Genomic DNA, 22,910 nt, shown 5'->3' on the forward strand with positions numbered 1-22,910 from the left:
AGGGAAAAGACTCCGGTGACCCTCAGACCCCAGACTATCCCCCACCAACACAGACACATCTATCAGCCAAAATCCAGGTCCCCAATTCCACCAGCTGTGGTTTTAATTTAAAAAAAAAAAAAGTCCTTCTGAAGATCTGTACGAAGATGAAATCTGCCAGATGACATGGAGGCGGCCAGTGGGGGGGGGGGTTGTAGATGCCCAGGAACCCCCAAACTGGACCCCAATAGTCCCTTCATAAAGGAGATGCCTCTGTGGCTCTCCTTGTCCTAGTTCTTGAGGCGGGAGGAGGGTATGTAGTAAAAAGTAATTTTGTTTTATGAAAAGTGGTTTCCTTTTATTACCTGCGGTCGTCGAGTGGGGGTGACCTTAGCAACAGGAAATTAACACAGAATTCATTGGGAACGATAATGACTGTTCATAATCATTTGGTTGATAAGTTAATATCATTAATTAGTCAGCTAAGTAGACCACGCCTGAGGCTTTCCGGGTTTAGAGGCTCAGCTTCAAAAGAAGCAAGTAAACAGGGTCCTTCAAGAAGGTGAGCGAGATGGACGGTCCCTAAAGCTAAATTCGATCTGGCAGAGACAAGAGCCTCCAGGAACCACTCTAAACCACCCCCCCCCCTTATTTCTTTGTGTCCCCAGAGCAGTGAGTGGGTCTTCATTTGGACAGGTTCATAGGCATCTGAGAAACTGAGGAAAATTATCCACTCCCCCCAAATCTGCATGTGTACCCAGGAACAAACTTTTGTATATGACTTCTGGGGATCTGCTGAAGTCACAGCTCTGTTCTTCAGTTAAGAGGTGCCACCCTAAAGAATGGCCATTAGCTGACGGGTTCGGGCCTGGTTGGGGGGGGGGTAGGGAGGAGGAGGCTGGCTGTTGATTGGGGTGGTGGGGACTCTTATTTGGCAGACACACGGTCATACCAGCCTGGCTCCATAACAGGGTCACACCTCAGTCTCTGTGCCCTGGTGGGCTCGTTGGATTAGGGGGTGGGGTGACTAAAGTAACAACCCATGACAGCTGGGGCTCCCCTGTATAGTGAGGGGTGCCTGGTCTCCGCACAAAAAGAAAAAAAGTTCCGTCAGTGATGCCCGCGGTGGGGACTGGGGTGGATGGCAAAGCGCAAAAGTGTCAGGAAGGAAGTTGGCGGAGGAGTGTCAGTTCCGTGCCTAGGTGTCCTCGACGCTTTGGGGGCCTCGAAGGGGCAGAGGGCGCACCTCCTGGGCCCACCGCGCTGGCGGGAAGGGCGCCTAGGCAGGGGCTGGCTGGCGTGGACCTGAGGAAGCAGCCCTCTCCTCCGGGTGCAACTGCCCAACCCGAAACCAGAGCCCGGGTCATTAGCGGGAAACCGAAGTGGCGCGGGAGATCGCATTTCAAAAGCTCAGATAGACTGACTGGGATCTTCGGACTGGGGTGGGCTGGGGGTCGGAGAGCCGGACGGTACCAAGGTCTGCTCTCTGAGCCCCCACCCGCCCCCCACTCCAGCACTGCCCCAAAGCTGTGTCAATCCAACGGGCAAAGAGCGCTCGACTCCATCCCAGCCGCGGGGCAGAAAGCGCCTTGCGTCTTGGGCGCAGGAAAGAGGGGTCCCTATCTTCTACCCAAGCCGTATGTTGTTTCTCGCCCAGCCTGCAGCCAGACCCGGGCCTTGGCTCTCCAGATGCGTGGGGCCTACATTTGCCCTGGATGGGGAACCTGGGCCGAGCTGTCGCATAACCAGTTACCCCCTTTCCCGCGCGGAGATGAATCCTCGGCACCCCCTGTTCCGCTTCTCAGCGTATCTAGCTCCCCACTAGGCGACCCCTCGCCTCCCAGCTGGGGCCAAAGAGTTGAGAAAAAGAAGGCAGGGGAAACTAAATTTTCTTAGGTTCCTGGAAGCTGAGGAGGGTCGAACCAGGAAAGAACAAACCCTTCTTGCGCCGGCAGAGTCCCCACCTGCAGTCCCTGGCCTTCGCGCCTGGGCATCTGGAGCACCGCAAAAGCTAGGGAAGGAGGGGAGGATGGAAGGCCGGTGGGGAAAAGCCCGAGAGCCCCAGAGCCTGAGTCTGGCTTTCCCACCCGACGGGAGAGGGGAACTCTGGAGTTGGCGTGGTCACCCTGCCGCCCTGGCGCCCGCCCGCTGATGCGGCTGCAATTCCCTGTCCCTCGCTACTCGGATCCGAACGAGAACACGGTATCTGCTTCCGTCCCCCGCCGCAGGCATTTGTAAATGGGGTTTTGCCCCCAGCCCACCTTCGCTTCGTCCGCCTGGGAACCATGGCCCCAAACGTGCGGTCTCCTCCCCGACGGCGCCCGGGAGAGGGCAGGGGAAATGGGACGCCGAAATGGAAACTGTACTTTCGCACTGCGCGACAGACGCCCGCAGAAATTAAAATGCTCTCCTATGAAAAGCGCGTTGAGACGCACACCAAATCCGGAACACGCCCATAGATTTCTCTACATCCGGGATATCTGCATCGCAGACATGTACAACCTCCACCTGAATTAGGACTCTGGGGCCCACATCGGCTCGAATCCCGGGTGCTCTTGGGTAAGTGATTTAACTGTTCTGTGCCTCAGTTGCCACCTTTAAAAGAAGGGTAAAAATCGTACACACACTATAGGGTTAATTGCGAGGCTTAAAGGAGATCTCTTTTTGTGGAGTGCTGAACCAAGCGCCTGGCACGTGCCCCCTGGGTGCCAGCTTTTTACTATTGTTGTTACGTGTACTTTGAACGCCAACATCTGCAACATATACATCTTGATTATACGCATCTTGATTATAAAACAACCAAAGGCATCTACATCCGGAACTGTCTCGCGCAGGAACTTTGAAATACAAATTGGAAGAGACGTCTACTGGTGGAGCAGGCACTAGTACACGCGCACACACACGCGTCTACTTCTAACACCTGTAGTTCCCGGCCCCAGAACGCAAACCCCGGAAGAGCTGCCCATGGCTACGAACTTTCTAGAACGCTGTCTGTAAGAGCCAGGTCGCGACCACGGCCTTGCGTCTACACCCCAACAGCCACTCTCTTGGCTGGTTGCCGTGAGGTCAAATTTGGAAACCAGCGAGGCAGAAAGCGCGCGGACGCGAAGCGTTTCAAGCCTCTTGCAGCCCCCGAAGGCGGCTGGCTGTCTGCTGGCTTAGGAGAAAGGTCAGAAGAAGGGTTTTCCTTCTTGGATGGAATTTTTGTAAGAGCCTAGGCGCCGGGAACTTTCCCCACAAAGAAGGGGTGGGTTCACACACACACACACACACACACACACACACACACACACACACACACACACTCGCACACGCACGCACGCCCGCCCGCGTGCACACACCCGGCTCCTTCGGGCAGGCTGGGACCCGGGAGGAGGGAGCGCAGGGTCGTGACCCCGGCCTCCGCCGGAGCGCGCCCTTCGGCCCCTGCAATTAGCGCCGGGAGGTCAGCAGGAACCCGGACGCCTGCACCCGCGGCTCAGAGCACAGCAAAAGGCGAGCCCACCCCCTCCCCCTCCGCCGGTCTCAGACGCCAGGGCGCAGCCAGGCTTGGAGCCGACCTTCCCAAGGGGCGGGGGCCGGAGGGCGCTGGCGGGCACCCGCATTTGTCGCCTTAAATCTACAAATCACGAAGTCGCTCGGCCCTGCAGGCTGCGGTAGCTGACCCCGGCCGGCCGAGACCCTTACTGACTGCTGCTCCCGAGAGCCGAGAGCCGAGCCACGGCTTTTGTCCCCTGTAGACGCGGCCACTGTAAATCCGGTAAAATCCAGAGTTGTCTAGTGAGAAAGAGAAAGAGCATCAGGCACAGGAGAGTTGCACCCAGGGTGGAGTGAGAATGGTGTATACTGGGGAGGGGCATCCTTGCTTTCACCGTCTACTCTGTATGAGCTCAGGTTGTCCCCTGCCCGACAGGGTCGGGGTGCTACCGAAGGTTTCTGCACGGAACAGCAAGGTACTTGGTGAGAAAATTATGAAGGAAAGTCTCCCTCACTGAATTTCCGAAGGCTCTTCGGAAACCCAGAGTTGAGAAGGACTGTTTTTCTCATCTGAGGCCCAAAGAGGAGTGAAAGTGATATCCAGGAAAGAGAGGAAGGCCGCGTCTTCCGATGCTGGGATGGTGGGTTGGGGGGTGGGTAGAGGAGGACGGGAGCCTCGGCTGGGGGTAGCGAGGATGAGAAGGGGCAGAGGTGAAAGGCCCGAGCTCCGGAACCCGGGAGGCGCTGGGGGACCCAAGCAAGCGGCGGCCACTGGGGCGCATTTGTGGGCCAGACAGATAGGTGGCACTCGAAGCCCGGAAAAAAGGCGAAGGCGCCGGCCCCGAGTGGCCTCCGCGGCGGCCGCCGCCACCATAAAGCCCGCGGCGAGATTGCGACCGGCGCCAGGTGAGTAATAGGCAACGAAATCCAGAGAGATTGCGAGCCGCTCACCCCCGGTCCATCAGCGCCACAAGAGTTACTCATTAACATCACTGTATACAAATAAGATACACGGGAGATTAAAAAAAAAAAAAAAGGCGAGCAGTGGGAGAGGCTGGACCCACGTCTGAGCACCGTCCGAGAATCTCGGGGGTGATGCGGTGGGGGGGGGGGTGAGTAAATCTGGACCGAGAAAGAAAAGCATTCCTTCCCTCCTTGAAGGCGAGGCTTTTCTCCCCCTCCCATCCGGAGAGCTCTGCTGGGCGCCCCCAGCCGACTGCCACCTTCCTGGGGCGCAGGCATCGCGCGTAGTAGTTGGGCCAGCAAGTGGCCCAGTCGGCTGTAGCCGCGGCGTTTGGGGCGCGCTCCCTGGAAATCTTCGGGCCCTCGGGGGAGCTAGTACCCCAAAGGTCCCCAGGCCCTGCAAAGCCCCTCCCACCCCACCCACCTCCGACCTTGGTTGCTGTCCCTCCCTCCCCGGGCGATAGCGCAGGAGAGGCTGTGGGGCTCCCCACGTGCCTGGCTGGAGATGGAAGGGGCTGTGCCTCCCTCTCCAAAGGGTCTCGACCTCGATCCTCCCCCTCCCCCGCCCCAAGTGCAGGATGAGGGAGGGGAGGGGGCGTCTTCCTCACGGGCTGTTCAAGAGGCCCGAAGGTGACAGGGACTTGGGGCCGGGCTGGCGGGCTCCAGGGATGGGGGGTGGGGGTGGGGGAGGCAGCCGCCAGGCAGGCTCCGGCTGCGTCCTCACGTCAAGGCCCCCGGGGCAAGCAAAGGCCTGGAGAACCTTCCCATCCCCCCAACACACACACACACTTAACACACACCTCCGAGGCGAGGCTGAGGGTGGGGAGGCCTGGAGACCAAAGACTGTCATGGCCTCACCATTTTTTATTGAATGTTTCAAAGATAAATCGAACTTCAAAAGGCAACTCCCCAAACAGCCTGGAGGCTGGTCGAAGGGAAGTCCTAGAGGAGGGTGTCAGCCTCCTGGGTGACTTTTCCCTTGGAGGGGGTCAAATATGCTCCCTGGAATTACCTTTCCCTTGCTAGGAAAAACTGCCCTCCTCCCTCGCAATACTCAACAGTTTGCCAGAGCTGGCCGCACTTAGCAGGCACAATTTGGACTGGGGCCTCGGAGGGGTGCCTTGGGTCAGCCTGGTCCAATTTGAGACACCAGGAACTGCAGGGGGACATTCGATTTCATCCCCTGCCAGGGCTGGCCGCGAGGAGATTCTGCTAAGTTTTTTTTTTTTTTCTTGTCTTTTTGCACACTGGGGCAAGAAGATTTGGGGGGGGGGTATTTATTTATTTATTTTTATATTTAAAGAAAGTATTTTTGACTTGGGTTTCCCAGATCGAGGTGCAAAGGGAAAGCGGGCCTAAAACGAAAACATTCGCAGTCCTCAAATGTATTTTCAGTTCAATTCGTGTGGGAAACACTGACTTGGGGAGCTAGCATTCTTTTTCCATTAAAACTTAAGTATTTGAAATTGCTATTCTATCCAATTCTAATCAGTCCCCCTTCCGTCTCTCGTTTTGCTTCCTAATTTAAAGGAAAAGTAATTTCAGATTGAAGCGGCTCCTTTCTCCGGAGTAAGGGACTTTTGTTTTTAGCTTTGTAACTTGAGTGACATCTCATTTTGGTTCAGTGGGGGCGGTCTTAATTATTTAAAGGCAAAGGGAAGGGAATAAAGGAAGCCAGGAGAGAAAGGGACAGACTCTCCACTTTCGGGAAAGTTCCCTAAAGAAAGCACTCAACACGAGGCCTGAAGACATTTCAATAAAAATTTATTGAAATTTCAATGATGTTTTTAAAGAGAGGAGGGGAAAAATACAGAAAACCAAAGAACTCATCAACAATTATAACACAAAATATACCTTCATGAATTTTTGTCTTTAAGCCATCTCTCAGCACCTGACTTCTGAACTGTGAATATATCTCTATAGGCACCAATTCAAAACACCATCAACATTGGAGACAGTAAGTAGTCAATTCCACTTCGTTTTGAAGAAATCAGAGACTAGCAAGTACAAATACGAAAGAAAAATGAGAACGTCAAACCACAGCCTCTGCACTCCCCACCTCCCCCCCACCCCCCAAGCAATCTCAGAACCACTCTTAGGATGTTGCATTTTAAGGAACCTAAGGTGGGGCTGGAAAGTGGCACCACCTCCCCAATTTTGGGTAAAATATACAATAGCACTTTCCCCCAGTTTTGGACATTAAAAAAGAAAACTTTTTTTTTTTTGCAGACAACTCTTTTGAAAAGTGTTGGCATTGGTGCAGAAAGTGTGTTTTCTACTTTTAAAAGCAATCCTGTGACCTTGAAATAAAACTGACTATAGGAAAACAAAAACTTGACAGCTGCAATCCTATTTACATAGAGCTATGTACAATGTCAATAAATTAAAGTTTAATTTTCCAAGCATTCATATTCCACCTATTTACAAGAGTTATCAAATAATTACATAAATACTTTGTCTAATAGTCTCGCTTCTTTATTATTTTTTTTAAAACCTTGTTATTGCATATACAGGAAAGAGAAAGAACAGCCGGAGGGCCATGAATCTTGCTACAGAGCGTAGATAAAATAAATTCATTTTTGTGTGTTTTCCCCACCCCTTCCCTTTAAATCATCCCCCCTTGGGGTTGCCGATTTGAGGGCAGAGAATTGAGGAAAGGGTAAGGGGTCATGTTCTTTTCTCTCTAAAAGCAAGCATTCAAAATAAAACCCACAAATACATGACTGTGGAACATGCAAGAAGAGACCTATAGCGGCTCTTAAAACATCACGAGAATATTCAGAAGACACAGATATTCCTTAACAGAGACTAAACAAAGATGGTAGGGACAGCCTTCCCCAAACAATGCTGCCCAGTAATTTATTTAGAACTGATACACAAGTCACTCGAAAGTGTTTAATCATCACAAACAGAATCGGGTTAATGTATCCATTTGTCCCCATTTTCTTTCTTTGTTTTTTTAAATTCCACTTGACACGGTGAAGGAAAAAAAATATAAATCTGCACTGAGAGAGAAGCATTTCCACACCTGCCTTCCTGGGGCCTGGCCACCTTCATCTCCCCACAGCTCCCAGACCAGCCTCAAAGGAGGTGCTCTGGGCGCCAACACTTTTAACTCCCACTCTCCAGAGCTCAATGCCACGGACGTTTCTGAGCCGGAACCCCGATATTTAAACCACGCCAAGAAGACAGGGCTTTCCAGCACATTCTCTCAAGGGAGTCCGTCACCCCTTCCCAGACAGGGCTGCACAAAGAAGGGCTGACCTCGCTGCACGCCTGTGGTTTATCTGACATCCAACAAAGTGCACTGCAGACTGGACTGGACTGGAATGAAGAGACTTGGCCTGGGGAGGGGTTTACGGGGACGCGCTGCGGGACCTGTCGGGCTTGGCTTCCAAGCCGCTGACCAGCCGCTGGATGTTCTGCAGTTCGCTCGTGGCCGCCTCTTTCTCCGGGCAGAGTTTGGGCGACAAGGACACGGAGCTGGAGGAGAGCGTGGAGGAGCGGCTGTTGAGTTCCGAGCCCGAGTCCACGGCCACCGAGGCCGGGCTGGCGGCCAGGGCGGCGGCTTTGCCGTCGAGGGGCCCGGCGGCCGCGGCCATGGACGGCAGGGCGGTGGTGAGCAGGCTGCTGCTGTCCGGCACCGGCACGGGGATGGAGTAGGGGCTGTAACGCAGCCGCGGGCGCATGGTGTTCAGGTTCAGGAACGGGTGGCGGTGCACGGAGCTGGAGGCCGCCGCCGAGGACGCCGCCGCTGCCGCGGCCATGTACGTGTAAGGATAGGGGAACAGGCTTCCGAAGGGCGACATGGCCAGGCCCTGGGAGGGGAAGAGAATGATGGCAGAGAGTCAGCCACTCAGGGGCAGCGCGATGGGAGAAGCCGACCTCATCCGTCACCCCTCCCCCACCCATCCCCACCTTGGGCTCATCCTTAACCTCTCTCCCTGGGGGCTCCGGAAGCCGGACACTCAGGCTTCTGTCTCTAGGTCCACCCTAGGCCAAAGTGTTCACTCCCTGTGCCTCAGCTTTCCTATATGACAAAAACCAGGGAGGTGTTCAATAATTCATGTACTTATTAGGGACTCTGTGGGTCTTAAATAAGCTGCTGCCTGCAATATGCTGGCGAATGAGACTGCTGGACATTCTCTCATCAGACTCAGTTGTTCCACCTGTTAAAGGGGGCCATAGTCTACCCCACACAAGGAGCTGGGTGCAAACCAGAGGGGATAAGATATTGGACATTTTTTTCTCATTCTTGTCACCCCACCCCTCAGTACTCCTACTCCATTCTAGAAATTTCTCAAATGAAAAAAAAATCTGGGGAAGATCGTTAAGGAAATTGCAGGGCATGGGGGGGTGAGTAGTGTGTGCAGTTGGAGGGTAAGTAAAGAGAGTAAAGGGTGTTGCTATGAAGAGAGACAAAGAAATCACCTAGCCTATGCTGGTGTTACTGGTGGAGAGACTGAGCTAAGCCCCAGCAGGCAGGAGGTCACTCAGCTAGCAGGCAGCAGGAGGATTAAAATCCAGGTACCCTGGCCTCCACCACTCCTCTCTGACCCATTTCCTTGGGCACTGCTAGTACTTGTTTGTCCAGGCACCCCCTCACCCACCTATCACCTGCCCACTGGTGACAGGAGGGTCTCCAGAAAGGGCCAGCAGAGAAATGGGAGGAATGGAGAAAGGCCAGAAGCCAACCCTTTTCTCAGTCCCCTCCTCCCCACAGAGAGGGAGGCCAGTCCTGCCTCTTGGCTCGGGGAAGGGAGACGAATGTGCTCAGACAAAACAAAAGGCAAGGGCGTGCAAAAAGCCCCCTAGAACCTTTCTCCTGGGTTCAGAGCACTTCCAGCGGCCTGAGACTTCTCCCCAGCTGCCGGAGCCCCAGCACAGCTGTCTGAGCCATACATAGGCAGCCTCAGCCTCTCCTCTGACATTTACCACATGTGCACAAACCATTAACCCTTTGGGGAACAGGCTGGCCTGCTTGGGGTGGGGGTGGGCAGGAAACAGCGTCAAGACTCAACTCACCCCTAGAAAGTCACTTCCCTTCCCCAGGCCATGGTCTCTCCCTGGTCTAATCCCTAGGGGAGGGTTGGCTGTGAGACATTTAAGAGACATTTCAACTCTGAAGCTCAAATCGTGGCCCCTGGAATTGGCCCTGGAGTCTGCGTGGGGTAGAGTCTCAGGCCCTCTACCTACCTGCTGTGCAATCTTGGATAAGTTACTCAACATCTCTGAGCTCTGCCCTTTCATCTAGAAGTTGGAGGTGATCATAGGACCACTGTAGTCAGAATAGATCAAGTACTTAGAAGAGTGCTTGGCACATAGTAAGTGCTGTGTAGAGTTACTATCTGTAACTCGTATTCTGCTAGAAACAGATTTTGGCTTATAAAAAAAAATTTTTTTAAGTTTTTGGAGGGAGTGCGAGGTTATGAATCGATGAGATAAGCCTTGCACCTAGTAATAAGAATTATTATGATTGAAAGCTTCCAGGCAGGGGGACTGGCTGAGGGTCTGATATCAAAGGGCAGGCATACAGGAGTGAGTGGAGGGAGGGGCTGGAGATGTGGCTGATGAATACCTGAGAGGCCAGGACGTGCTGCTGGAGGTGGAAGGGCAGAGTGGCCGCGGAAGCCCCGGATAGTCCCTGCGCCGCGGCAGCCGAGGCCATGGCCGTGGAATCCAGGCCAGAGACGCCAGTGGAGGCCCCGGACACGGTGGCCAGCAGGGGCCCCATGCCGGCTGCCATGCTGGAGAAGGCGCCCCCCATGGCGAACTGGCCAGGGTGCAGGAAGAGCGGGTGCCCGTTGAAGAACTGCTGGCCGGCCAGGCCCGGGGCGAAGCCGAGGCCGGGCAGGGGGCCCTGGCCCAGGTGCGCGGCGGCCGCGTCCGTCTGCACGGTGAGCGGCGCGAAGGCCTCCTTGCCTGGCAGCGCGCGCGCCTCCTCGGCCTTGGACGTGGCCGCGCTCTCTCGGCCCGGGCTCCGGCGCTCCTCGGCGCCCAGGCCGCGGGTGCTGGACGAGATGGTGGCCGGGCTGTGGCGAGAGTCGGGCGACGCCTTGTCCAGCCGCCCGCTGTCCCGGGGCCGGCCGCCCGGCTCGGCCGTGTAGTGGTGCGCCTTGACCGCCGGGCTGCCCTTGTCCCGGCAGGGCTCCTCCGACGTGGTGGTGGAGATCTTGGCTGCGTCGCAGGCCTCCGGGCCGTGCTCCTCTTTGCTCTCGGCCTCAGCGTCGCTCTCACCCTCGCTGGGACACAGATCTATGGGAGGAGGGGAACAGAAGCCAAGCGGAAGGGCGTTAGCTCTAAAATCCGGGCCAGTAGCCCTCCGGTTGCCCAGTTTGAATCCCAGCCGGGCCACTTCCAAGCTGTGTTACCCCGGCGAGCCCCTTAACTTCGCTGTGCCTCAGTTTCCTCATCTGCCAAGTGGGGATGATGGTATCTCAAACTTTAGTTATCACTTAGTGGAAGGATTAAATAAGCTAGTAAAAACCTTCCAGTATTTCGATATAGCTGAACCCCTCCTCCCTCCCCCAAATGGGTAGCGAATTTTCCCTTTTTTTTATTTTTGCAAGCATCAGCTGACCCCCTACTGTGTCAAAGTCTTTTCTGGACTTTTCCCATTCGTTGGAAAATCCACTTTGTAAAAATAAAAACTGCCTTACACTAAAACTCACTGCGGGAACAACTTCTGGTTAACTCTCTTTGTTCAGTGAGTGATTGAGATCAGCACCTTCCACAATTTTGTGGATTCCTTCAGAAGGACTTATTTGGAGAGAACCCTGACGTCTAACTTGGTAGTGGCAGAAATGAACACCCCTCCCCCAACACACACACACACTCAACTGAGCGTTCTCTGTCTGCCCGGGTCTCTGCAGACAGAGACGGGTGACAAGCGGCCCACTCAGTGCCTGGAGACAATCAGAGATTCTCTTTTGCTCTCACCACACCCTCTGTGGGTGTCCTACCAGAAAGAAGAAAAAAGGGATCCCATTTTATGTCTAAAGCTTACATGGATTGAAGACATAAAGGATTTTCATTTTATTTCACTGAAACAACAAGTTTCTTCCCGTTTGAGAGTGTGTGTCTTTCCAAAGAAATAGTTCTTGCTCTTGAAACAGAAAAGTGACTGGGGATTTGAACATCTCGCCCCCTCCCACCCTCTGCTCTCTCCACTGGGATTCCTGTGCCCCACCTCCTCTCCCAGGTCAACTGTTGCTCTAAAGCTGGATGTCCTCTTGGCCACCTTCCCTGTTCCAGGTGGCAGAGAACCCCTCGCCTCCCTCCAGCCTGAGGCATTTTAACCTAAAGTTCAAAGACAGTAAAAAAAAAAAGTCAGCTGTGGCTTGGTTGGAGGTGGGGGGGTGGGAAGAAAGAGAGAGAGGTGACCCAGGCCCCCACCCAGAGGGGATACAGGAATTGACAGGAGGAGGGACCGTGCCTTCCTCCCTGCCAAATCCATGTTTTGGGGGGATTCTGAGTTCTCAGACTAGTTTAGGGAGGGGGACATACCTGATCACCCCTTTTGAGATTAGGCTCCTGTTTACAAGCTTCTAGAAGGGTCTGCAGCCTGTCAGGGGTAGGTTCCCTGGTCGGTGTCCCCACCCTCAACTCTTTGGGCCTCCAAGTCCTGGAGAAATCTGAAGAATCGGCCGTGGCCAGGCAGGCTCACCTTTGAGGTTGGATGTCCCTACAGTCGAGACGGCTGGAGAGGAGGACTGAGCGAAGCAGTTGAAGGCGGCCTGTTCGCTGGAGGACTCATCAGAGGTGCCATTCTCCTTTTTGTGTCTGTCTTCGAACACCCTCATGGACTGCAGAGTGAGCTGCTTTCTGTGGCACCAGCGTTACACAACAGGACATGAATTTCCCCTCTCCAAAGAGGCGCCCACACACCTCACCTGCCTGTGCCCACGGACAACACTAATTCTCTGCAATCTGCAGGGCCCGGGGCAGCCACACAGACCCAAGCATTGTTTTGCACCCTGGAACTGGGCTGCAGAGTGTGGCACAGGCAGAGGGAGGAAGGAAGAATAGGCTTTGGTCCCATTTATTCAAGACCAGAGGGCTTCATTCAGGGAAGGGGCATTGGCTGGGGCTGTGAGATCTTGTTTAAAAGCAAAGTGCAAGGAGAAAAGGCTGGAGCTGGCCAGAGACAGCTGAACTGCCGGCCTTACAGAGGGAGGGGAACTGAGGACTCAAACCAGTGAACACAAACAGCCTACAGACTCCAGACCGGTTGCTAAGATTGAGAGGAAGTGGTTATTTCATGGTGCACTTTACTGTAATCGTTTCACCAACACATTAATCGGAGTTTTAAAAAAACCAATTTAGATGTTAGAAATTATTTTTTAATGCCCACCCCCTCCCCAAGGGGATAAGGTTAAAAACTGGGGCTGATTTTCTGGATTTTCCAAATTCTTTGAAAGCGGGTGGGGGAGGGGAGAGCGTCTTTTATATACTATCCAGCTGTCTGCATAATGCAAAATGATCCATGTCCCCACAGAAGGAGGGAGCCATAGATTTCTGCAGGGGACCCAGTCCTTTGGAGGGTATTTGCCAGACAAGATTGCAAAAATTCCAAAGCATTTTGTGAATGACTTGGCCCTTTCCTGGGACTTGCCCAGGATGACCTTAAATTAATTAGGAATTAATAGGCATCTGTATAGAATCTGTTACCGCTGACACTTTTCTTCTTGAGATATTCATGGTGTGGCCTAGTTAACTGCCCTTAAAGTAACATGGAGGAGGTAGAAGAAGCAGTCTACTGTAACCCCTCAGATCTTGGCCAAGCGGGAGTACCTTTTTTTTCGCCCTTCCCCCACCCTTCTCAATCTACGTACCGCATCCCACTTCTAACAGTTGAGATCTGGGACCTAGAAAAGTGATCTTCTAAATTATCTGCGAAACAACTGTCTCACCTTTTTTCTCTCCTGCCATTTCCAGTGTCCCGGAAACCTTTTGCAAAAGGGTTGTTGTCTATTTTTAACTGAGTTATCTAGAGGAGGAGACACAAGCAAGAGAGACATTGGCCTCATTTTCTAGAATGTTCTGGGGAGTGTTTCCCCCAAGTCAACAATCTACTCAGAAATCTGACTGCCAACCAGAGAAGTCATTTGGCTATACCAGGTTAAAAAGAAAGGGAGAAGGTATCATAGCTGAAATTTGGAGGTGGGGGAGTGGGAGGAGACAAAGGAGACTGTGTAAGGTGGGCATCTCCCATAGGAGGCCAAACCAGGGATTCCAGGCCCCAGATGATTCTGACTGGGCAGCCATCAGCTTGGGCTTAGACATGGAAAAGCTGTCGAAAGGGCCACCTGTAGGTCTTAAAATTATGCTTTCATTTTGATTCTTTTTATACAGTGCAATTGATCATAAAATGTTATATTTCCTGCCCCCAAACACACACACACACACACACACACCCTACACACAGCACCCACGCCAACCTTTCCTGCAAATCTTATAAAATGATTTATGGGTTTCACTGCCCTTGTACCAGAGTGGGTTTGATTTTTTGCTGGGTGTGTGTGTTAGGGGGGATGTTGGAGGAATTACAATATTGACAATTACAGATTTAAAAGGACTGAATGACTGCTGGAAATGTTTATTTTCATTTATATGCCCTGCCTCCGCCATTAGGTAGAGAAGGCCCGTGGCCTCTTGCATCAAAAAAAATGCTATATTTTATTATTCCATTAACAACTTAGATTCACAGCATTCTGGATCTAGAGGGAGCATGTATTTTACAGGCTGAGAAACAATGCCATAGTATGTAATCTTTCAAATCCCTTCCCTCGGGTGGCAGGGGTCAGGGGCATGATTCTGTACATACACAGAGTTCGCTAGAGGTGGGAAGAGGGCCCCCTGGATGGACTCTTGTTCTTGGAATAAATTCCTGGATACACTTCTCGAAGAGAGAGAAGGTCCTGATGCCTCAGTCTCCAGACTAAGGAAACATACCTGGAACACTCCCATCGGTGGGCCACAGAGGACCCACCCATAGGAAGGGTGAATTCAAAACGTAAGGCATTGTCCAGTGAGCTGAGCTGGCATGGAGGTCCAGGGTTTAGAAGCTGAAGGGCAGGGGTCCTCAGGTCCCCCCTCTCTGCCCCCCGCACCCTCTGGCCCCATTAACTGCCTGATAACAGCCAAGCTGGCAACTGGTAAATCAGCAACAAGTCACTTTCTCTGTGTTTCTCTGTGCACATGCCCATGACCTTCAGGCCACCATAACTTTACACACCAGGTGCTGCCTGCTGTTCCATTTGGGGGTACTCCTAATCCCAAGTCTCAGTCCCCAGGGAGGGAAAAAAAAAAAAAAAACCTTCAAATGAAGCAGTGACTTTGGTCCCCTCATCTCAAAAGCCTCAGACAACTCAATTAGCATGACCCTGTGATCAGAGTAGGTTTTTCCAAACACACACACACACACACACACACACACACACACACCATAAAAAAAACACAGCAGCATAAAAGGTAATAAAAACCAGACCAGCTACTCGGGATTTCTGGCCAGGGGAGAAAAGCTGGTCCCCACTGTGATTCTCCTCCCAAGATCCCCAAGGGCTTTTGCCTTCAATTTTTAGCTCGTTCCTTTCAAACCTGATTTTTTTTTTTTTTCATCCTTCTTCCTGAAGGGGAAGAGGATGAACCTTGAAACAAACAGGAGAAATCCCAGGGTGGAGGTCGGTCGGGCAGGCGGTTATAGGAGCTCCCCACTGGCAAATTTAAGTTTGGCACTTTTTTTTCCCCAGCTCAGCTTTGGATTCCTAGCTGGTCACCCCCCCCCAACCCCCGCCACCTTCTGCCTCTGCAATGTGCCAGTGCCCATTTCCCCGAAAGCTCTACTGAAGGTCAAATCACAGAAGAAAAATCAGACTCCCATTCTAGTGCTCTTGGAACTTTCTCCTCCTCGCAGGCGGCGGGGTGGAGGGGGAGGGTGATATTATCACCATTAGAAAGGAGAGCGCCTTCAGTTACCTTATCATTCTGGTATGCCGTCACAGCGATGAATTCGGTTTCAGGGAACAAGTAGGTCCTAAATGTACTATAAGGAAGTTTCAGGATGTCGTTGGCTCGCACAATGTGGAACCGGGGTTGGTATTTGTGCATGGAATTCAGAATCGTCTGCAAGGGCCGGGAAGAGGAGAGAGACACATCACAGGAGGATTTAGCGGGACACGAGGGGCTCTTCGGACCCCTGCCAGGCTGGCGTCTACCCCACCGAAGGGAATCAAGCTGGTAAAGGAGCCCACCTCCTCAGAATACCTCTGTGGGTACATTCAGCGCCACAGATGTTATCTTCTGGAGAATCCGAATTGCTCCTCCGTTTCCAAAGGGTCCCCCCCACCCTCGCCATCTAAGGTTGATTCATACCTTGAACCCTAGCCTACCTGAGTACCAAAACTATAATTCCCCTGCCACGTTGCTTGATCACTTGGGAAGGCCAAAGTCTTAAAAGATAGAGAGAAACATGCATTTTAATTTACAAAATGATTCAGTCCTTTAAGCGCCCACTAATTGACAAGCCCAATCCACTTAAAGCCCTGAAAGGCTGAACTCGAGAGAGGAATATTTATGCCTTAATCAAATCAAGGGCTTCAAATGCAATTCCTGCCCAGCTGAAGATGTTTCCGCGCCATTCACGTCTTCCTGGGCCTAATCTTTCTGCTTATTCCTCACTTATCACTCTGTTTATTTTATTGAAATGTTGGGGAGGCGTAGGGGCAGGGGGCAAAAGGTCTTTTGCGTGACTTTTACAAGCAATCTAAGTCTCCTAAAAGTTTCTCAGTACTCCCTTACGGAATCCACATACACACACCCAACATGTACGCAATTTTTATCCCGGAGATCTAAGTCTCGTTTCTAATAAACCTGATATTCACCTAAGCCCGATTCCTTTTGGGTCAAAGGGAAAAAAAAAACTCTTTCAAAAAATATATTCACACCCTCTCACCAATGCAGTCAAGGTTGTGAACCTTAAAACGCTCCCAAGAAATACCATGGCTAGTTTCAAAATAGAAGTATGATATCTTAAGACGAGTCCTTTATGAACACATCACTCTAACACTGATTTTATATCTGCACGATTGCTTTTTGAACTCCCCTGTCAGGTCAAGCAGTTACCAAGACCTAGACTTGCCACAGAACAGGAGGTGGTCAAGTTTTCTTGCCCTCACTTCTCTTAGAACGCCAGGCCTTCCATTCTCCGAAGAGGAACACCCTGGAATTCTCTCTCTCCGGCTCTGTTTTCGGGGTCGAACAAGTTTGCTATGCTCCCCAACAGAGAGTCAGGGAGACACTCACGATTTTACATGAAAAGGGGAGGCACTGCCTTTGCTAGAGAGAAGAAAGAGAACATGTTTTACCGAAGGGAGCAATAAAACTTACAAATCCGTGTTTGTCCGAAATGTTGTTGGTGAGTTTCAGTTTGTGGAAAGTAACAACTTTGGACATCCACTGTTCCCCGGTAGCAGGGCTGTCTGGGTGAATGTACATTCTTTTCGGCATTTCGGGGTCAGCCTTTCCCGCCACCATCCACCGAGAATTGTGAAATTTATATCGACAGTCATCAGCAGCTATAATGTCCATCAACAAAATATATTTGGCTTTTTTATCCAGGCCAGAACATCTTACTTTAAATGGAGGAAACATTCGCCTACAGCAGGAGGGAAGAGACAAAGAAAAAAAAGAAAATCACCCAGAATCTTGGGTTGGATTCCCTATTGAATCTTAAGCTATTTAAATCAAATTTTAAACTTTCTGTTGCAATTGGTGAGCTTGTATACCGTTCAGAGTAGGGCGACTGGCTGCAAAGTTGTTTCCTTCCACAACAGAAAGATTAAATATGCTCCGTTTTTCTATTTAAAATGTCCCAAGATTCCAAACAAGTGAATGGTGGCACTGGATTGCTCTACATTCTAGTAATTTCTTTGTAATGTTTTGGTCTTCTGTATGACTTTACAGATTGCCCTCCTTCAAGAGAAATTCTTGCCTGTGCGTTTTCCTGGGGGTGTCTAGTTCTAAACACCTTGGGGTAGGATTGTAGTCAAGTTCGGTTAGTCAAGGCTAGAATCCTCCACCAGTCACGGATGAGAAAATGTTAAAAACATATCAAGAAAATAAATGTCAAGTTGCACCCCTCCCTGCTCTGGAACAGCAATCCCGCTGCTGGCGAAATGAAACTGGAGGTTGGTGAGTTCTCAAAACGAATTTTGTAGATTGGGGTGGACTCCCAGGCCTGATCACCAGTCTGCCTAGCGTGCTGCTAACCGCATTCCCCCTGCTGCTCAGGCCAGTCCCAAACTGCAAGCCTCTACCACCAAATTGCTTTTTATTTCCCAGAAGCATTGGCATTCTGTACTCTTGACTTAAAAGGGAGTGTTTCACTGTGAAACTGACCGAGTATCTTCTGGGTTGGAGGATTTTAAGCCAAACTTTGGCCTCGTTTAGCTTGGAAAGACTCAAAGCTAAAATTGAGAGGGATTTTTTTATTCCTTCAACTTTATGCCTTCATAGACTTCAATGCCATTTAAAAAAAATCAGTGATTTTAGGTGACAGGCAAAGTCTGGTCAGGCAAGAACCTCTAAACACTAGGTAAAATGTGGTTGATAATATTCACACATAAAACAGCAGGATGTGTTCCCCCACTGGCTCCTTCGGTCTGAAAACAGAATCCTAATTATCCAAAACTGCCTGTTGAACTCTCCCTCAGATTACAGGCACACAAAGTCGTGTGGACAAACCCCAAATGCCCTTCGATTTCTCTCTGACCCTCGCAGGGCCAGGCTCAGGGCCCCTGCAGACCCAGAGGCGAGGCTGGAGGGTAGTCAGGGGAAGGACAGCTCGTGCCAGGCCTCCCGTTACCACACAGACAAAAAGGGCTGGAAGTGCTTCTCTCTGAGAACAAAATGAAACAGACAAAAATACAACATCAACAAAGACAGAAGGACGTCCCAGAGAGGTTTTGAACAGTGAACTTCTGTAGTGGGGTGCTTTTCTTTCTTCCTGCAGAGATGTCTGTGTGCCATTGAAAAAGTCTGTCTATCCTGTAGGGAACCCAGGATGTAGACTCAGGTAGGAAAACCTGCCCAGGTAAGCTGAAATGTCCTGCCCCAAGGACAGGGCCCAGGAGGTCTCTGTACACAGCTCTGGGAACTAAGTTTTCCTCTAAACCGGAATAACTGTTCTGGGAGGAGAGAGATAAAAAGAAGAAAGAAACCTCCAGTAGCTTGGGAGGAGGGACTGTTGCCTGCTTACCTTCCCGACTTGGTAATGACCATCTCGGTGCCCCGCTTGTGGAACTGATCCCAAAGTTCTTTGGCCTCGAGGTGCACCTTGGGGTCATCCTCCACTTCTTCCTCGGGCTCCATAGTTTTCAGAGGCCTCAGATGTGTCTGGGGCCCCAGGGACGAGAAAGGGATGCCGGTCTCGGCCGCCCCCACCAATTGATCCATGATCGGCTTGGCCAGAGCGCCCGGCAGCGAGAGCGCCGCCGCGCCGTTGGGAGGCAGCGTCAGCGCGGGGAAGAAGGGCGGCTGGTGACCCAGCACCGCGCTCATGGCGAAGTCCGGCGCCCGGTGAGGTAGGAACGGATGGTAGGCCATGCTTGTCCCAGGAATGACCGGATCTCTCATGGAGAGGCTCATCCACTCCAGGCGGGGCGCTGGGCTCCAGCCGGGGACGAGTCCGCAGCTGCTGTTTTGTTTTGTTTTTGTTTTTTAACAACAGCACATAGTTTGGAGGGGGAAAAAAAGCAAAAAAAAAAAAAAAAAAAAGGAAAAGGAAAAAAATCACAACTAAAGCACTCAAATGGAGGAGGGGAAGTGTCTTTTGGGGGAGGGGAATGCCGCTTTTAAAGAGGGCAAAGCGAGAAATCGGGAGACATAGTCGACTGGGTGACTGTCCTTGTGCCTTGCGTTTTCAAAAAGCCGCTCCTGGAAGTCGGTTTCCGAGGCGAGAGGAGCGAGCAGGGTCTGAACTCTGGCCGGAGCCCTGCCGCTTGGCTCGAAATAGACACTCCAGCCCTTAGTCCCAGGAATCGCTCCCCAGCCCCCAGTTCTTTGTTGCAAATGCGAATGGTTCTCCTAGGAGACTTTTTACCTTGTCTCTCTGCTGCTGCTTCTTCCCCCGCCCCCCTATCTCTCTGCCTCTCCCTCTGGCTCGCAGGAGGCGTCTGCAGTTGCGCTAGACCGGCGTGAACTGCGAGCGAGAGAGCGGAAAAAGTCTCTCTCCTTTTAAAAAAAAAAAAAAATCTCTGATTGAAGCCCTCTTCTACCAGCGCTATCAAAACTTGAACTGCAAACTGGCTTCCGTTCGCCCTCCTTCTCCTTCCTCCGCTCCGAGCCTCCGGAGGGTGTCTGGGTTTCAATCCGAATCTCGCTGTGCTCTTCTCCCGCGCCTCTCTTCCTTGTCCTAAAACGTGAGCGAATTCGCTTCCTAAATCTGCGTCCAGACGCGCAGGGCAGGGAGGATTTAGAGGGGAGGAGGGAATGAAAGGAAGGGAGAGGGAGAGAGAGAGAGAGAGAGAGAGAGAGAGAGACGGAGTGGGAGAGGGAGCGCGAGGAGAGGGAGGGAGCGAGAGAAAGCCAGCGAGAGCTCCTCGCCACCCTCCTCCGCCTCTAGAATTCCCCGGGCGTCTGCTCGGAGGCTCTAGAAGGTCGGGCTCTGCTGTGGGCTGCGGGGAGCCGGAGGCCTCTTGATTGGCTCTTTGACGCTTTCGGACCAATTGTGTTGCTGCATAGGCGTGGTTTTCACAGGTCGAGTGCTGGGGGATAGAGCCGAGTTATAAAAAGAAGGTGTCGGAAACTGTAACGTCGCAGCGCCGCATCGGTACTACTGCCTGTCCTGTGAATATGTCAACATGATCAGAGGGAGGGCGGGGAGCCACTGGGGAGCGCGCGCACCGAGTCGCCTCTAGGTGGCTTATCGAGAGATCGCCGCAGCCCCAGAGCTCGCTAGCTCTGGCTCAGCCCACGTCTGAAATGCCTCAGTCATCTAGCCCGGGATCGAGGGAGGAGGCAGGGCCAGGGAGCCCGGGGGAGGGAGGCGGGAGCGAGAGAGCCGGGCCAGGAAGGCGGAGAGCGCGCCGGGCGCCGGGCAGGGGCGCTCGCCTCTCGCGCGCTCGGCTCTCCTCTCCGGCCACCGCGGCCGTTGCTCTCTCCTCCTCACCCTCTTAGCTCGGCCGCGGGCGAGCCGGGCGGACGGCTGAGGCTCCCGCGAGCTGCCATCCGGCCGCCTGGCGCAACAAAAGCCGGCCGCCGCGGAGAGGCCAGCGCCGCGGAGTCTCCAGGCTTGCGCGCTTTCCAGCCCCACGTGGAGCCAAACTCCGCCCGGCCGCCGCTCAAAGGCTCCCGAGCCCGGGTGCCTATCGGTGCGGGTCTCCCTGGCAGCAGGGCTCGCGGCCTCTGGAGCACACGGACGCAGCCAGATCTCAGCCCACGCGGTGGGGACTCTCTCCCAACTGTGCCCCACCCGAAACTGCGCAGAGACCCCAAAACCCCCCAGCACATCTGTGAACACGCGCCAGCCACCCGCGAAAACCACGTACACGCAAACACGTACACAGCCTGCGCGTCCGCGCGGGTCTACGCTCAGCTCACTCCGAGAGGCGGACTCGGGCTTTTCTGAAAGGCATTTACCAGCCCTCTTAGATCTCGTCTTCTGTTTCGATTCGGGCTCCCGGTATTCCACCTGAATGTATGTGAGTGTAGAGGGGAGATGGGAGTTCTGAACAAAGTGGGCGCAGCGAGGGACTAGGTTCTGGGCCTGTCCCCGTCCAGCCACTGCCCTCCAGTCGGCAGCGGCTAGATGCGGAGCTGCTGGGTAAGGGGTGGGCAGGCTGGTAGGGGGAGGTGCGCCAGCCCTGTATCTCATCTAGGCATCGCACTTATCTCTCGGTGCCTCAGTTCTTTCTCCACCCGGGGACTTATCTCGCCAGAAGTCGGGGGAGGGGGTGAATTTGTAAAACAAATCGTGAAACGTCCCTACCCCATAGGCGAGGTGACCGTCTCCAGTTCAGGTAGGGTGGTGGGGGAACTCAGCAAGGGTAAAGGGGAGGGAGGCAATCGGATCTTAACTATCAGACCTGTCTCCGAATTGGTAACTGTTACTATAGGTCCCTGTCCCGGTGAAAGGTGTCGCCAAACCCACATTTCTCGCTTCTAGGGGTTGGGCCTTACCTGCTTAGATGGAGGGGAATCTTGGGGACAAGGTTCTTTGACCTTTTCTGAGTTGGGAGTTTCTGCGATTGGAAAGGGAACGGAGAAAGGGCTGGTTGTGGGGCCTAGGGGGTTAAGAGACCTCAAGCTTGGGATGTGTGTCTGTGTGCAGATCGCCAGCCCAGTCCTCTCTTACATTTTGCCTCGCTGTACCCCCTAAGCCCCTAGTTCCCAGGCTCCGAAGTGGAAGCAAGTGGAGGGTGAAAATGCAGTTCCATTGTGGGCCAACTGCGCCGAGATAGGGGCGGAACTTTTGAGGCGACAGGATTTTCCAGCCTCGCATTTTTGACGCACATGGTTAAGAGCGCTTGGCGCCAGCGCTAAGAATTCCCTGAAGTCACCAGAGAGAATAGAGTGGTTCTGCGAACTCCGTCTGGCTCGCCATCTCGCCCCTTTCTTTCCCTTTCGGTCTTTCTCTGGCGTCCTCTCGGCCTCTCTCTCTCTCCAGTGGTGAAGCAAGAGGCAGCAGGGCCAGGGTGTCGGCTCACAACGCCCCCTCCCGCGTCCCTTGAGGGCCGATCCCGAAGGGTGCGAGAAGCCAGGCCTTCCCCCTCCTTACACCGACCACGGAGGTCACCGCAGGGTTTCAGGAGTCTCTGGAGGCAGAAGCCCGCCCCCTCCCCCACATTGCTGGCCGCCTGAGCCTGGGGCTGCATCGCAGCGCCTTCAGGAGCGGTCCCAAACCCCGCGGTCTGGTTTTGCCCGCACTTGCTGGCCAATCTCTGCCCCGCCGCTCCGAGTGGAAGGAAAGTAATTCTGCAGCCACCAGGTGACTAACCCCCTCTCCTCACCCACTTGGTGCCCCAAGCGTCCAGATGCCCAGGAGAGACACATTTTACTCCGCGTTCTGGCCTCCCCTCGCTTTTGGACGTGGGATGGGAGCTTACTGATTTTACTTGTAAATATCTCGACCTTCCTTTGGCCTCAACGGTGGAGGTGGACGGAGCCTGATTTCTGCGCCTCACACGGCCCCCTCCTTCACGTGGCTGCTTTTGCCCGTAGCTCTAACTTAACCCTGGGGTCACCCAAGTCGCCACTCCTGACCCCCACTCCCACTCCAGTGCGCAAAGGAAGGGGGGGAGAGGAAAGTTTGCGGGGTTCTGAATCGAAAATGTCGACATCTTGCTAATGGTCTGCAAACTTCCGCCAATTATGACTGACCTCCCAGACTCGGCCCCAGGAGGCTCGTATTATGCAGGGAGGCCGCTGTAACTTGGGATCAAAAGCGGGAAGGTGCGAACTCCTCTTTGTCTCTGCGGGGCCGCCGCGCCCCC

General features: G+C 53.1%; 1 protein-coding gene across 2 annotated transcripts; it reads right to left on the reverse strand.

Annotated features, from left to right (window-relative positions):
* Window positions 1-6,166: 6,166 nt before the first annotated feature.
* Window positions 6,167-19,663, reverse strand: TBX3 (T-box transcription factor 3). 2 transcript variants are annotated; one of them, XM_032472174.1, is made up of 8 exons: window positions 18,677-19,663; window positions 16,807-17,074; window positions 15,810-15,869; window positions 15,397-15,543; window positions 13,332-13,408; window positions 12,086-12,243; window positions 9,998-10,674; window positions 6,167-8,237 (listed from the first exon to the last, which is right to left on the reverse strand). In XM_032472174.1, exons 1-8 carry the CDS (start codon window positions 19,063-19,065, stop codon window positions 7,776-7,778), a joined length of 2,238 nt encoding a protein of 745 aa, XP_032328065.1. In that variant the 5' UTR covers window positions 19,066-19,663; the 3' UTR covers window positions 6,167-7,775. The 2 variants fall into 2 exon arrangements, with proteins under 2 accessions (XP_032328065.1, XP_032328066.1); XM_032472175.1 differs by lacking the exon at window positions 15,810-15,869 and having other exon boundaries at window positions 6,169-8,237.
* Between the last annotated feature and the right edge of the window lie 3,247 nt (window positions 19,664-22,910).

Source organism: Camelus ferus, chromosome 32, assembly GCF_009834535.1.
Source record: "Camelus ferus isolate YT-003-E chromosome 32, BCGSAC_Cfer_1.0, whole genome shotgun sequence".
Taxonomy (NCBI): domain Eukaryota; kingdom Metazoa; phylum Chordata; class Mammalia; order Artiodactyla; family Camelidae; genus Camelus; species Camelus ferus.